The 16,065-nt window shown below is 37.2% G+C and overlaps 1 protein-coding gene across 1 annotated transcript in view; it reads left to right on the top strand.

The window, feature by feature from the left end:
* Csrnp3 (cysteine and serine rich nuclear protein 3) overlaps nucleotides 1–16,065 on the top strand; it is a 157,639-nt gene that overhangs the window by 126,278 nt on the left and 15,296 nt on the right. The window contains exon 3 of the mRNA XM_048345306.1: nucleotides 4,752–5,011. Coding sequence (XP_048201263.1) covers nucleotides 4,752–5,011 — 260 coding nt within the window. The remainder of the gene's footprint in view (nucleotides 1–4,751; nucleotides 5,012–16,065) is intronic.

Genomic DNA, 16,065 nt, shown 5'->3' with positions numbered 1-16,065 from the left:
AGAAACCCAGTGACAGTAGCCAGGCCCTGAGTTCAGGCAGCAGGACTGGCAAAAAAGAAATTCTTTCTTATATATCATCTCATTTGGATAAATTATAATTTATGATAGAGATTGTTTTATCTACCAGCATTTTTACCTTGTGAATTAGTGAATTTGTCAATTCTCTTCTCCATTTTTTGTGGGGGAGGGCTGTCGATATGTGAGGCTTGAACTCAGTGCCTGGGTGCCCTTCTTGAGTGCTTTCCACTTAAGGATAAAGCTCTACCACATAATCCACAGCTCTAGTCCGGCTTTTTGCTAGTTAAATAGAGACAAGAGTCTCACAGACTTTCCTGCATAGGGTGGCATTGAACCACTGTCCTCAGATCTCAGTCTCCTGAGTAGTTAGTATTACAGGCATGAACCACCAAGTGTCCAGCTCATTTTCATTCACTATTAAATTACTGTTTTTTAGGACAGAGGACCCTTAAATATAGCTAATGAAATTCAGTGCTGTTATTCATTTAATTTGCAAAAACAATTTTGCCTATATGATACAGACATTACTATGGTCTGATGTTCTGTCACATGGTGTCCCCAGAGCTGTGTCTTAAGAAGAAGAATATAATATAATACTGTTGTATTTAGAAACTTTGCTTCAAGGTAGTCATTGTTACTTGGATGAAAGAAAAGTAGCTGAAGATACTTAAAATTATTATGGAATATGAAAATTGACTATTTTTTTAAGCAGTAAGCCACATTCTCTTCCTTTTTCTTGCTTTTGGCCTCACAGTTGTAAAGCTGACATTGAATTCTCTAGACTCAGAAAGTACTGTTTATTCATTCTGCAAAAGGCACATATTACTACATAGGTAAACTAGGGAGGCTTCAGATTCCCTAAGGCAAATGTGGCGAGTGAATTTATTCACTTTATCCCAGGCTTGAAGAAAGAATGACTTCATTTGTGATCTAGTCAAAGTGGAGCCTAGAGGCAGGAGATAGCTCATTTGGGGCTTGCTCTGATTCAATCATCAGAAGGCAGCTGTAGGTACTCCTAAATTCTAGAAAGCCACATATAAAATAAACTTCATTAGGCTGATCTTAGAGTACTTGAAAGGCTTTCATTCACAGTCTTTGGATAATTGTCTTTACAATGTGATTTATAATATGCAAATTAAATAACCCATAAGCACATATGTATAAACTCTAATTGACAGAGTTTAGAACATCATTTCCTAGTACACTTTTAGTCTGCAAAGGACACAGCTGAAGGATTTCAGCTCCCCACCACCATTGTCAAAAAATCATCTCAGAAAATCATCTCTACATTCTGACTTCTAAAGAAAGAGGATAATTCAGCTTTTCAAGAAAAATTAATGTAGTAGATACATGCTAATGGGTAAAAACAAAAAAATCCCACAAAACTTACAATGTAAAAGAATAAAGCTAAATACTTAATACATTATTGAAAAATTAACTTGTCTAGAGTGCCATTAATGTTCTACATAAAAAGTAACAAAATTATTATACATTTAAATACTTATTTTAAATGAAACTTTAAACATTAAAACTTTTAACCCCATCTGCAGGTTTATGGCTTTGAAAGATAATGTTTTAAGGGCATCACTTTTATTATATAAGGAGCAAAGAAAGAAAAGAGGTTAGCATATCAACACCGGATTCTCTACTTCCACTGCTATGCGATGGTGACAGAGGAGGTTGTCCGATGTGGAGGCAGCTTAGTAGAAAGACTGTGCAATTTTGCTTTCTACAGTGATCTTTTACATTTTGACAAATACTTTGTTTTGAGATGATTTAAGCATACAGTTATGAAGCAGGTCAGAGCTTTTAAGTCAATGTTGAAAACTGTGCTGCCAGTAGAGAAGTGATGCTTCAGTGAATGTGTGGATAAGTTATGCACACCTTTAAACATATTTGATTTCTAGTAATCTCTAGTACATTTACTGGCTAAATAAATCCACAAAATAATGATAGCAGCAATTTTTCCATATTTAACTATCTATGGTGGAAAAGTGAGACAAAGATATGTGCACCCCCTTGGAAGAGTATTCATACGTACATCCTAAGTGATATTGTAAGTCCCTGTAAGTGTATTGTTCACCCAGCTCTCCAAACAGAATTCTCTTGAAGCCCAGCCAGCAGCAAGTTGTGGCCTATCAGAAGTATAATATATCATGTCTCCACTGTATTGTGGCTTCAGCTCTCCACTACAACATGGCAATCAAAGGCTTAAGCTCTGAGATAAGAAATTTCCCATGCTACCTCCACCTACCTCCAAATGAGAATGTTAGCTGTACTCCTTTTTAAAACTGGAAGAAAGCCTGGTGCCAGTTGTGCACACCTGTAATCCTAGCTACTAAAGAGGCTGAGATCTGACCATGGTGGTTCTTGCAGTTCAAAGCCAGCACAGGCAGGAAAGTTTGTGAGACTCTTATTTCCAATGAACTACTCAGAAAAAGCCAGAAGTGACACTATATCTCAAGTGGCAGAATGCTAGCCTTGAGCACAAAGATGCACAGGGACAGTATCCAAGTCCTGGGTTCAAGTCCCAGGACTAACAAAACAACAACATCACACACACACACACACACACACACACACACACACACACACACACACACACACACAATGGGCTTGTTCTTGCATATTTTAGTTTTGGGTAGGTAATCCTAGAAAGAATCTTAATCTCTGTGTCTATCTTCACATGGTATCATCTTCAGTATCTCTTTCTATTATCTTCCATCTTTCCATGTCTGTATCCAACTTTTCTCTTTTCCTTAAGACTACCAGTCATATTGGATTGGTGTTCACCTTACTGACCTCCTTCTCTTTTTATTTTTATTTTTTGGCCAGTCCTGGGGCTTAAACTCAGGGCCTGAGCACTATTCCTGGCTACCTTTTGCTCAAAGCTAGCACTCTACCATTTGAGCCACAGCACCATTTCTGGCTTTTTATCTATATATGTGGTATTGAGGAATCAAACCCAGGGCTTCATGTATACAAGGCAAGCACTCTACCCCGAGGCCATATTCCCAGCTCCATGACCTCCTTTTAACAGGACTAAATTTGTAAAGACCCTACATCTTAAGGAGATTGCATCTCAGAGTCTTGGGCTGAAACAAATCTCAGGGGATGATGGCAATAAAAATTCAACCCACAGTAGCATGATTCTATTTTCCTTTTTGTGTCCTTCCTATCACACTGGCAAGGTGTCCTGCTGTAGGACACCCAATTTTGAGCTTTGGCTTTCACTCTGCCACAAATTATATAAAAAGAAATCACTCAAAGACCCTAATGCTAGAACGCTTCACTATGGAATCAAGGGATCAGACTAGGTGATGTCTACCATATCCTCCAGCTTCAAAGTTCATGCTGATCACTTTTGGCTCTTTTCTCTCTCCCCTACTCTGTACTCTGACTCTCCTTGATGCTCTCTGTTTTTTTGGGGTTTTTTTTGCTATCCCTATATCTAATATTAAAGGTTCTGACCATCACCACAAAAAAGATAAGGTCATAGACATGTTAATTAAATTTATATTATAATTCTGAATGTGTATTTGTGTATAAATGCATCATTATGCATAAATATATACAAGTGCTATTAATTTTTAAATAAGTGATAAAATGAAAAGTGCTGAAATGCTGGTTGGCATTTTAATTGTCTTAACAAGTGGATTAAATTCCTACTCTCTAATCTAGTTAATGGAAAACTATTTTTTGAGAACTCTGTCAGACTTAGGTTGCTAAACATCTAATTAGTTTCAACAAGATATGTCCATGTATCTTGTTGCTTTGGGAAATCTTTTTTTTCCGTATTATAGGAAATATACTTCTATTGATATATAATAATTGTACATATTTATAGGGACAGTGTGATCATTCAGTACACATATAAAATATTGTAATTATAAGATCATGGCAACTAGCATTTCCAATATCTTAATCACTTATGATTTCTTTGCCTTGGGACCCTTCCAACATCTCTTTTCTAGTATTTCTCTGTAAAATATATAATAAATTAATGTGCACTGTTCCTTGCACTGTGCAGTTGGGCATTAGAACTTAGTCTTCCTATGAAACTCTTATTTTGACACTAGTCAATGTTTGTTAGTAAGCATCCTGTTTTCATGAATAAGTGCCAAGGTCTGAGGCTTTTTATTATGTCTTTTTCTGATTATACTATGATACACCTGGGTGAAAACAATCATAAAGCCAAAATTTAGGGGATTAGGAGAAATGAGAAACTAAATTCTGGTTCAAAAACAATTGGTAGCTTTCCTAATCATTGGCTTGGACAACCACTAAAGAGGCACTTAAAAATGTCCTCTGCCTTGGGCTGGGGATATGGCCTAGTGGCAAGAGTGCCTGCCTCATATACATGAGGCCCTGGGTTTGATTCCCCAGCACCATATATACAGAAAATGGCCAGAAGTGGCGCTGTGGCTCAAGTGGCAGAGTGCTAGCCTTGAGCAAAAAGAAGCCAGGGACAGTGCTCAGGCCCTGAGTCCAAGCCCCAGGACTGGCAAAAAAAAAAAAAAAAAAAAAAAAATGTCCTCTGCAACAACTAGAACAAAATATGTAAGAGAGGAAATCAAAACGTCTTTCTACCAACTGTGTTATATGATAGTTTTAGACTCCACGGGGCTGGAAAGGGTTGCTCACCGTGGGATGCAAGCCCACGTGTATTTCGTTGGCCTCCTCTGGGAACTGCGGCCTTGGGCCTCCACTGAATTCGGTTCTTTCTCTTTCAGCTTCCTCCATTCTCAAAAGGGAGAAGCGGCTGAGGACAAAGAATGTGCACTTCAGCTGTGTCACGGTGTACTACTTCACCAGGAGGCAAGGCTTCACCAGCGTGCCCAGCCAGGGGGGCAGCACCCTGGGCATGTCCAGCCGCCACAACAGCGTTCGCCAGTACACGCTGGGCGAGTTCGCCAGGGAGCAGGAGCGGCTGCACCGGGACATGCTGAGGGAACACCTCAGGGAGGAGAAGCTGAACTCTTTAAAATTAAAGGTAAAAGCCTTGTATTTAGTTCTTGCGAAATCCCACATCCTCACAACACTTTGAGCTAACGATTTATTTCTACCAGATAGTAACAAATCAAACTGCATTTTATATGGTGAGATTACACTGCCCCCTCGTCTCCCCTCTCCCCCCCCTCCTCCTCTTCCTTTTCAGCAAAGCAAAACAGTGTAATGTTCTCAAGAAAACTTCCTCACATCATTTATTCACCTCTCAAATATTTAATGTTGAATATTATGAGACCCAATATCCGTGTTTAGATGGAAGCTAGTGAGTGACCCAAAGTAGATGTGGTTCCCTTTCTACAGGAACTTAGAGATTCCTAGGAAAGGAACATATTCACCAAAATGTCAAAATCAAAATGAAGTTCGTTTGGGGCTCCAAAGGAGAGTTGTTTAGCATCAGAAAAATGTAAAGCAGAAAGTTGATGTGGACAAGCGGTTAGGGAGTGTGTCTGGGGAGGGAGGTGGAAACCTAAGGAGATGTCTATGCAGAGGCCGGAGGAAAAGCCAGAGCTGCCCCATGACAGGAGGGAGTGAAGAACACACAAAAGTTAGTTTGGTTCAGAGAAAAGAAGAGTAATGTAAGATAAAGAAAGCAGGAAGGAAGCTTTCCAAATAACATTTTAAATCTTTTGCCAAGATCCTTTTCTTTTGGTTTTTGGTGGTTTCTTTCTTTTTCTGCCAGTATAGGAGTCTGAACTTGGGGCATCACACACTTGGCTTTTATGCTCATAGCTGGTATTACACCACTTGCACCGTAGCTTCCTTTTTTTTGTTGTTGTTGTTGTTGTTTCATTGGAGATAAGAGTCTTGTGTACTTTCCTGCCCAAATTGGCTTTGAACTGTGATCCTCACATGTCAGATCTCAGCTTCACGATAAGCCAAGACTACAAGGGTGAGCCACCAGCTCCTTCTAGTCTGCTTTCCTTCTTGTCAAGAAAAGGTAATCAAAGGTCATTCAGAGTTTTAAGCTCAAGGCTAGGGTCGTAAGATAACAGGAGCTAGTTCATGCCATATTGCAAATGCAGTCTATGGATGGGGAGGGCCATGTTGGGAAAAGAGGGGATCTGCCATTAGACTAGTGAGGAGGCTATTACAGTGGGCTAGGAGAGAGGAGGCAAGAGGTTGGTTTAGATTTATGGTAGGGGACAATGGCAGCTAGACAGAGAGAGGAATTAGGAAGTAAAATGTACACTGTTCAATGATAAGTTGCATTTAGGAAGAAGAGAAAGGGGTTGTCAGGAGATAATTAAATTTCCAGCTTTCAAAACTGAGTAAGTGGGGCTGGAAATATGGCCTAGTGGTAGCGTGCTCACCTCATATCCATGAAGCCCGGGGTTTGATTCCTCAGCACCACATATATAGCAAAAGCCAGAAGTGGCACTATGGCTCAAATGGTAGAACACTCATCTTGAGCAGAATAAGCTCAAAGGACAGTGCTCAGTCCCTGAGTTCAAGCCCCAGGACTGGCAAAAAAACAACAAAACAAAACAAAATAAAACTGAGTAAGTATAGGTAACAGTGCTATTTGCTATGACAGGAAATGACAAAGGATACAGAAATAGATATAATGATATAAAGTGTAGATAGGGAGTTGTTTTGTTTTTTTTATTTACTGAGTTTGAGGGTCTTTTGACTTATCAAGGATCAGGACATTACCTAAGAGGAGGTAACTATTATTAAACTACTTTAAGTGAAGAGAAATGAAATGCAGAAAATAGCTTCTGTTGACTTGAGGCATTCTTTATATTTTGGTCCATTACCCTATTAGTATTTTGGAAATATTCTCCAATGACAGTATTATCTGATGACAGAGAAAAATAATTTTAAGATAATCTTGTGTATTTAACCTGAAGGATCGTTCATTAAATACTCAAAGTATCTTAAGTTCATTGTTGTTACCTTCATATTTTGATTTATAAAGTCAGCCAGAAAAGCTGCAACATGTTTGAATAAACATTAACTTTTTACCTTACATAGTATGTGGCTTATATCCACTGGATTTATAAGACTATCACTTAAATTAACCTGGATACCATCTGGCCTGGACCATATCTCTCATATTACCTTTGTCTAATATTTTGGCATTTTTCATTGAGAATTACATCACTAACTATCCACTTTTACTATGGTTTTGTTGCTGTTTAATTAGCTTAATTTAGTAATAATTATTAACTTTGCTTCTAGACTCCATTCTTGTTTTTGTAACCCACTGCAAACTAACTCTATTCCTTATACAAAGAGTGAAGTTCATTTCTAAATGCAAATATTGGTAGGACAGTAAGAATGACTGCCAATCATTAAGTGACATATATTTGTCAGGCATTTTATAATCATTATTTAATCCTCACAAAGAAGCAACAGGATAGGTAAATTCTCAGGTTGGTGAGCTATAAATTATTTCCTTGATTATAGAAATTGGGAAAGGATATCTTTGTAAATACAGTTACATATACTTGTGGGGTTTGGTACTATATGTAGCAATTTTTAACAGCTGGGAGACTGATGCTGCCTGAGAACAAGATGACATTGTGGTGAACTTTGAGACACATCATTTATGTGATGAATGACAGAAGAAGCTATAGATGTACACAACACTTTCTCAGCAGGAGGTAGTATGTACTGTGATACCACAATTTATATTCAGCTGCTTTGATGCTTTGAGAAGCTGAACAAGAAAAGAAAGCATACATAAAAAATACAAACTTGATTCCTAGGGTTGTTTCATTTTTAAGAATTATTGTAAAGGTCATGTAAACCTTTACAATTACAGTTTCATAAATAAGGTAATGAGTACATTTCTTTTTCAGCAATGTTACCCTCTCCCTTGTTGCAATAGTTTGTCATTTTATCCTTTGTCTCTCATTTTTGCTATTCCCTTTCCCTCCCCTAGTTCCAATACATGTCTATACAGTATTCGGGGTACTAAGATCAGTTACAGTAATAGCAGGAGTAAAATCACAGGAAGGGAATACGAGAGAACAAAAGGTATGGTTTCACATGGTATTGAAATTAAGTACAGCAATGATATACCACTTATTTCCATAACATGGAGGTAGCTATTGAGTTATTGTGATCCTCTGCTAGACATCTTCTAGACATATTCTAGTTATTACAAATGAGGAAAACCATGCAGCCCTTGTTTCTTTGGGTCTGACTTACAATTGAAGACCAAGAAATGAACCCACAGACCTATGGCCCCCTAATATTTGATAAGGGAGCCCAAATCACAGGATAGAAGAAAGACAGCCTCCTCAACTGGAAGAATTGGACATTCAGGAAACTAAAATTAGATTCTTATATATCACCTGGAACCAATCAATTCCAAATGGATCAAAGACCTCAATGTCTGATCAGATACCTTGAAAATACTACAGGAAGGGATAGGGAAAACAGTAGAGCTTCTTGGCACGGTTCAAAACTTCCTAAGTAAAAATCCAGAAATACAACAAATCAAAGAAAGGCTGGATAAGTGATCCTACTTCTTGAATTCAAGGCCTGGGCACTGTGCCTAAATTAATTTGCTCAATGATTGTGCTCTACCACTTGAGCCACAGCTCTGCTTCCTGCTTTTGGTGGTTAATCAGATTTAAGAGTTTCATGGACTTTGAACCAAGATCCTCGGATCTCAGCGTCCTGAGTAGCTAGTACTATAGGTGTGAACCCCTGGCACCAGTCTATTGGTTGTGTGTGTGTGTGTGTGTGTTAGTCTTGGGGCTTGAATTCAGTTCCTGGTCACTGTCCCTGAGCTTTTCTGTTCATAAGAAGTACTATACCACTTGAGCCATAGCTCCACTTTTGGCTTTTTGGTGATTAATTGAAGATGAGAGTTTCCCAGACATTCCTGCCAGGGACAGCTTCCAACAGCTGCCCTCAGCTCTCAGCTTCCTGAGTAGCTAGGATTACAGGCAAGAGACACCAGCCCCCCCATTGAGGTTTCTCTTTTAATATGACATATTTTTTGAAGTCTGAATTCCTCTCGGACAAATACCAAAACAAATATGAATAAAGTGATTCCATGAGTTTGACTGAAGCTACAGAAGAATCACTAGGATAGAGGGGAGTTGTAAAGACGAAAGGAAGGCTTGTTAAACACTACCTTTGCCCACTTGGACTTTGCCTGAGACTATCCTGTGGGTGTGGTAGTGAGTTGAGTCAAATGAGGACAGAGGGAAGGCCACACCTGACCAGTCAGACATTCCTAAAGATCTCATTGGGTAGGCCAGGAAAATTCACTGAACTTGGAACCAACAAAGGTAATTTTCCTTCTATTGAAAATATATAGAAACTACATTCTACAAAAGGAAAGAAATTTCTTTTCCACTGAGTTTCTAATTTTCTAGGGTATCTCTCCTGAGTTCCAAACAGAGATACTTATATAATTGCTTTTCTTCTCATGGAGCTTTAATAGTGAAATGAGACTAAAAGAAAGTTATACATACATGTTCCTAGATATTTCCTTAGAGCAAATATTTTGAAAACAAAATAGGAAAATACAATTAGATTTTGATTATAAAATAGTTTTTTTTACCTAGTAGCTCATCTCCCAAATTATCAATTATAGATAGTGAAAAATTATATAAACAGTTTGACTGGTAGAACAAATCCAATTCTATTTGGGGGTTCAAGTACATCTTTTGTTGTCGGTGTTTTAAACAGTATCTATAAACAACTGATGGAGAAAACTGATTGAATAAAATGCATGTTCCTAGAAGAAATAACTAGCTTGAGGTTTCTAAATTATAGAGGAGCCTTTATTCTCTGTCAAATCCATTCAAATATGTCATACAGTTCACAGTAATCAATGTAGTCAACTTAATACTATACTCTTTTCCAAATTAAGTGCTTAGATTTCATCTTTCTTTTCATCTGTATCACACTGCTGAACAATTAAATTAGCTTTTCCCCCCATTTTTCCCATATTTGCACAATACATTAGGCAGCCTTTTGTAGGGCCTAGAGGGCCTAATGTTCTTTTGCCTCTTTGTTCTATAATACTGGCTCTACTACCTTGTTCTAGGTAACTTCATTTAACTTCCATAACTTTGGTTTCTGCAATCATGGGCTTGTCCACAGTCTTGTTACCATTTCCAATTGCTTGCAGGGTTGTGTGCTTTTGTGAATTTCTCAGTCATGTGTTTCTTGTGGGCTCTTCTTTCCTCATGCAAAATAATGACACATGACCTGAATTTTAACTCATCCGTTAATTATCAACTCTTTTAAAAGCATCTCTTTGTGAACTTCTTCACTCCAAATCTTGTATTTAAGACTTCTTCATTTGTTTAGTGATGCACTCATGCATCATTTCACACTGTAGCTTCTATTGTTGATGATCCTCTTGTATCCCCTTCCTGTGGTTGTACCTGCATTATCACTGTATCTTATCTGAGTACATTGGAAACTGTGTATACTGGTATTAGAATTAGGAAACTGAAAGGGGAATACCAAAATTGAGAGACACAGGATAAAGAGACAAATGACTACAAAAGCAATACTTGCAAAACTGTTTGGTGTAAACCAACTGAACAACTCATGGGGGGAGAGGGAAAGGGGGAGGGGGAAGGGGGAATGAGGGAGGAGGTAACAAACAGTACAAGAAATGTATCCAATGCCTAATGTATGAAACTGTAACCTCTCTGTACATCAGTTTGACAATAATAATAATAATAAAATAAAATTCATTTCACTTGTATCACTGAACCTTTTTTCTTTTCAAATTTCTTGTGACTGATCCTCTGGCAAAGATCTTAAATGTCCAGAGAAAGAAAGAATTAGGAACTTGTGAGAGATTTGTAAATTCTATCTCCAACCCATGTTTTTTCATGAGTTTTCAGTAACCTCACCATGCTGTGGTTCTTTATGAGTTGAGACTTAGCTTGTAGTTTTGAACTTCTCTTCTCCCTACAAAACTTCAGTTTTTAAGTCTGTAAAAATTACTGCACAATTCTATAAAAGTTGCTGTCATAGATGAGGTAGTATCGAACCTTCAAAAGTGCATTCCTAAATGGAGATCTGCTTCAACAAATGGAAAACTTTGATGTGCCAAATACCTGCCCTAAAATATGTACAACCTATTTTGACAAGTACAGGGAAAATACAACCAAAGTGATGGAGACTGACAGGGCAGCCTTCAGCTTTGCGCATATGTAGCCTATTTAAGAATCTGTTATTTCAAAATATTGCTGGTGTTTTAGTTGAAATGGAACAATTAAACATATGTATTGAAATCTTTACATTTCCCCTATGCAATAAATATTGCTCTTTCAATATAAGAAATGAATTTTCTTGATTCTCCTGATTTAAATGTGGGGTAGATCTAATAGTGTGGTAGAGTCAACTTGCTAAAGCTGCTAGAAACATGGATGTGCAATATCTCAACTTCACATCAGCTAGTCTTACTTATAGTATATATTTAATAGCAGTATAGCAGGGCCGCATGACAATTCTATCTTTTGATTTTATGGAATATCCATACTGATTTTCATAGTAGTTGCACTACTTTATTTTCCTACCAGTATTGTTTAAGAGTCCCTTTCCTATCAAATTCTCACAAGCATTTGGGATTTTTTTTGCGGGGGGGGGGTTGTTTTGTTTTTTTGATGACAGCCATTCTGACTAGGGTGAGATAGGATCTGAAGGTTATTTAGTGATATTTTGTTTTATATTTCCTTCATGGATAAGGGTACTGAACATTTTTTCCTGCATTTATTGGCCATTTGCACTTCACCTAAGTACTACATTCAATTCATTTTCCAATTTATTAATTAGATTATTTGTTCTTACCATGTTTAATTTTTCAAGTTTTTTTCTATTTTCTGAATATTAATCTTTTATCTTACAAAGAGCTGGCCAAGATATTTTTTTCTGTGCATTGTCTTTTTATTTTGGTAATTGTTTCCCTTGACTTTTTTTTTCAGAAACTTCTACATTTAATAAAATCTCATTTGTCAATTGTTACTCATTTCCTAAGCAATTAAAGTCCCGTTCAGAACACAATTGCCTGTACCTATATATTTTGGTGTTTTATGTATGTTTTCCTGCAGTAGTTTCAAATTACAAATGAGGGAACCAAGCAGTCTATGTTTCTTGGGTCTGGCTTACTTCACTTAATATAATTTTTTTCCAAGTCTTTCCATTTCCTGTAAATGGGGCGATGTCATTCTTTCTGATGGAAGCATAGAATTCCATTATGCATATAGCACATTGTCTTGATCCATTCATCCACTGAGGGGCACTTGAGTTGATTCATATCATGGCTATGATAAATATTGCTGCAATGTACATAGTTGTGCTGGTACCTTTAGTGTGGCCTTGTTTGTAGTCATTTGGGTAAATGCCCAGGAGTGGGATTTCTGGGTCATAGGGGAGCTCTATGTTTTATCCTTTTGAGAAAACTCCATACTGCTTTCCAGTGTGGTTGAGCAATTTTACATTACCACCAACAGTGTAGTAGCCTTCCCTTTTGGCAGCGTCCCTGCCAGCATCTGGTATTATTAGTTTTCTTTTTTAAAAAAAATTTTTATTGTCAAACTGATGTAGAGAGGTTACAGTTTCATACGTTAGGTATTGGATACATTTCTTGTACTGTTTGTTACCTCCTCCCTCATTCTCCCTTCCCCCCTCCCTCTTTCCCTTTCCCCCATGAGTTGTTCAGTTGATTTATACTAAACAGTTTTGCAAGTATTGCTTTTGTAGTCATTTGTCTTTTTACCCTGTGTCTCTCGATTTTGGTATTCCCTTTTCTCTCAATTTTGGTATTCCCTTTCAGTTTCCTAGTTCTAATACCAGTATACATGGTTTCCAATGTACTCAGATAAGATACAGAGACAGTGCAGGTAACAAGAGGATCATCAATAATAGAAGCTATAGTTTCACATCGCATGTTGAAAGTAATTACAACAGTTATATAACAGTTGTTTCCATAACGTGGAGTACATTTCACTTAGCATCATCTTATGTGTTCATAAGGGTATAGCTATTAGGCTCTTGTGATCCTCTGCTATGACTTGCCTAAACCTGTACTAATTATTCCCAATAAGGGAGACCATAGAGTCCATGTTTCTTTGGGTCTGGCTCACTTCACTTAGTATAATTTTTTCCAAGTCCTTCCATTTCCTTACAAATGGGGCAATGTTTTCTTGATAATGGCCATTTATAATTGAGGTGAGGTGGAACCTCAATGTTGTTTTGATTTTCATTTCTATTTTGGCCAGAGGTGTTGAGCACTTCTTCATGTGTCTATAGGCCATTCTTATTTCCTCTTTAGAGAAGTCCTTTACATCTTTAGCCCACTTACTTATGAGGCAGGGTTTTTTGATGATTTATTTTGGGAGGGTGGTTAATTTTTTTGAGCTCTATCTATTTTAGATATGATGTCATTGTTTATTGTTTAGTTAGTGAAGATCTTCTCCCAGTCTGTGGGCTTTCTATTTGTCTTGCTAGCTATGTTTTTTACTGTCCAAAACTCTGCTGTTTAATACAATCTCATTTATCCAACTTTTCTTTAATTTGTTGTGTTTCTGGGTCTTTATTAAGGAAGTTTTGACATATGTCAAGGAGCCCTATTCCTTCCTGTAGTCTTTTCAGGGTATCTGATTTTACATTGAGATCTTTGATCCATTTGGATTTGATTTTTTTCCTGCATGTGTGTAGCCAATTCTACAGCACCATTTGTTAAAGAGGCTTTCTTCTATCTTGTTCTTTTGGCTCCCTTATCAAAGATTAGGTGGCCATAGGTCTGTGGGTTCATTTCTGGACCTTCAATTCTATTCCTTTGGTTCTCAGGCCGGTTCATTCAAGGACTGTTTCTTAAGCATACATTTCTTTAATGTATATTTTTTTACTTCTTTGTCAAAAACGAGATGGTGTCTTTGTGGGTTTATTTTTGGATTTCTTATTGTGTTCCATTAATCTTCAGGTATACTTTTTGTGCTAGTGCCAGGCTGATTTTTTGGGGGGGCGGGGGGTGGTGGCTAGTATTGTGATACTTCCAGCAAAATTTTTTTCTATTGTAAATGAAATTGTTTTCCTGGTTTCCTTTATAACCTCTTCATTTATTGGTATATAGAAAAGCTGCTGGGTTCTACATTTTAAATTACATTACATTGTCAAAAGTGTTTATCTGACCTAGGAATTTGTTGGTGAGATCTCTGGGAGTTTTTACACATAGAATCATATCAGCAAAAATGGATCATTTGAATTTCCTTTCTTCCACATTCCTTATTATTCTGACTAGAAATTCCAGTACTATATTGAGTGAAAGTTTTCAGAGTCAACATCTTTATCTCATTTCTGACTTTAGAAATGATTTTACATTTTCTCCACTTAATATGACACTGGCTTTAGGTCTATATATAAAACTTTTATTATGTTGAGTTATGGTTCTTTTACTTATACTTTCTGAAAAGCTTTTATTATTAAAGGATGTTGTATTTGTCAAAGTCTTTTCCTGCATTTGTTGAGTTGGCCATATTGTTCTTTTCCTTGATTCTATTTATGTATTGTTTTATATTTATTGATTAGCATATATTGAGCCATCATTGCATCTTTGGAAAGAACATAATCTGATCATGATATATGTTGTTTTCAATATGTTGATCATTTTGCTTGTCTATATTAACTTGGTAGTAAGTAAATAAATATTAAAGATGAAAAATAACTAATCAAACAAAGTTAAAACTCATTTCATTTTTAAATCCAAGTAAAATCAAAATTTTATACTACTACCTGGTAAGAATCTTCCTTACTGCTATCTGTATACTATAATGTGCTCAATGAAGTTTTGTTTTATATATATGTATATATATGTATATATATATATACATATATATATATATAGTGTGCTTGTGTGTGTGTGTGCACACGTATGCGTGCATGCATGCTCGTCCTAGACCTTGAGCTCAGGGTTTGGGCATTGTCCCTGAGCATTTTTGCTCAAGGCTGGTTTTCTACCACTTGAACCACTCCTCCACTTCTGGCTTTGGAGATTAATTGGACATAGAAGTCTCATAACTTTCCTGCCCAGGTTGGCTTCAAACCAAGATCCTTTAATCTCAGCCTCCTCAGTAGCTACTATTATAGTCGTGAGACACCAGTGCTTGGCTGTTATATTTAATTTTAATAAACATCATCATCTAAATATGTGTCAAACTTACCCCATAGATTCTCATCAATGTGATGGATTCAGAATTACTTTTTTTGGCCAGTCCTGGGCCTTGGACTCAGGGCCTGAGCACTGTCCCTGGCTTCTTCCCGCTCAAGGCTAGCACTCTGCCACTTGAGCCACAGCGCCGCTTCTGGCAGTTTTCTGTATATGTGGTGCTGGGGAATCGAACCTAGGGCCTTGTGTATCTGAGGCAGGCACTCTTGCCACTAGGCTATATCCCCAGCCCTCAGAATTACTTTTGAGAGGTCAGGGCAATGAGTGAGAAGTCAGTTCACAGTAGTGTTTCTCAAAAGGAACATCCTTGTATCACTCTACCTTGGCATACATCAAAGATGGAGTCTGAATGAGCCACTGCTACAGATAAAGTATAAATATAGCACATTCTTCACTCCTAGCAACATATACGGTGCAAAGGAATTTGAGCATCTCTGGCTGTAGGGACATTTTCCCTGTTCAAATATCCCAAACGCCGTGCACCCAACCATGCTTTCAATAATTAGATTACATTCCATCTTTCTATGGTAGGAGCATAAGAAATGTTTTTAGAGCCAAGAAATGAGTAGTTCTCCTAGTTAGATTCTGTCCGAGATAGAAGGAAAAGAAATTCTAAAGACTGGATTTCCAATTTTAATCCAGATGGTCTGGGATTAGGGATCACCAGGAGTAAAGGCCAAAGGCTTTATGCACCCTATTCTTACTTTTCATGTTGAGGTTATATATAGAGATTATTTTTTAATTGACATTTTCTCTTTAGTGAACCTTAACAGTAGTTTGGTATTTACTGCTCCCCTTTATCACACACACTAAGGCTATCTGTTTAAATAATTGTTTCTAGAATATTGTTATCCAGAATTAACATTGCTGAAAACAATTCATTT

The sequence above is a fragment of the Perognathus longimembris genome, chromosome 4, assembly GCF_023159225.1.
Source record: "Perognathus longimembris pacificus isolate PPM17 chromosome 4, ASM2315922v1, whole genome shotgun sequence".
In the NCBI taxonomy this organism is placed as follows: Eukaryota; Metazoa; Chordata; class Mammalia; order Rodentia; family Heteromyidae; genus Perognathus; species Perognathus longimembris.
Note: the sequence above shows the minus strand (reverse complement) of the source record. Positions and strands in the feature narration are given on the sequence as shown.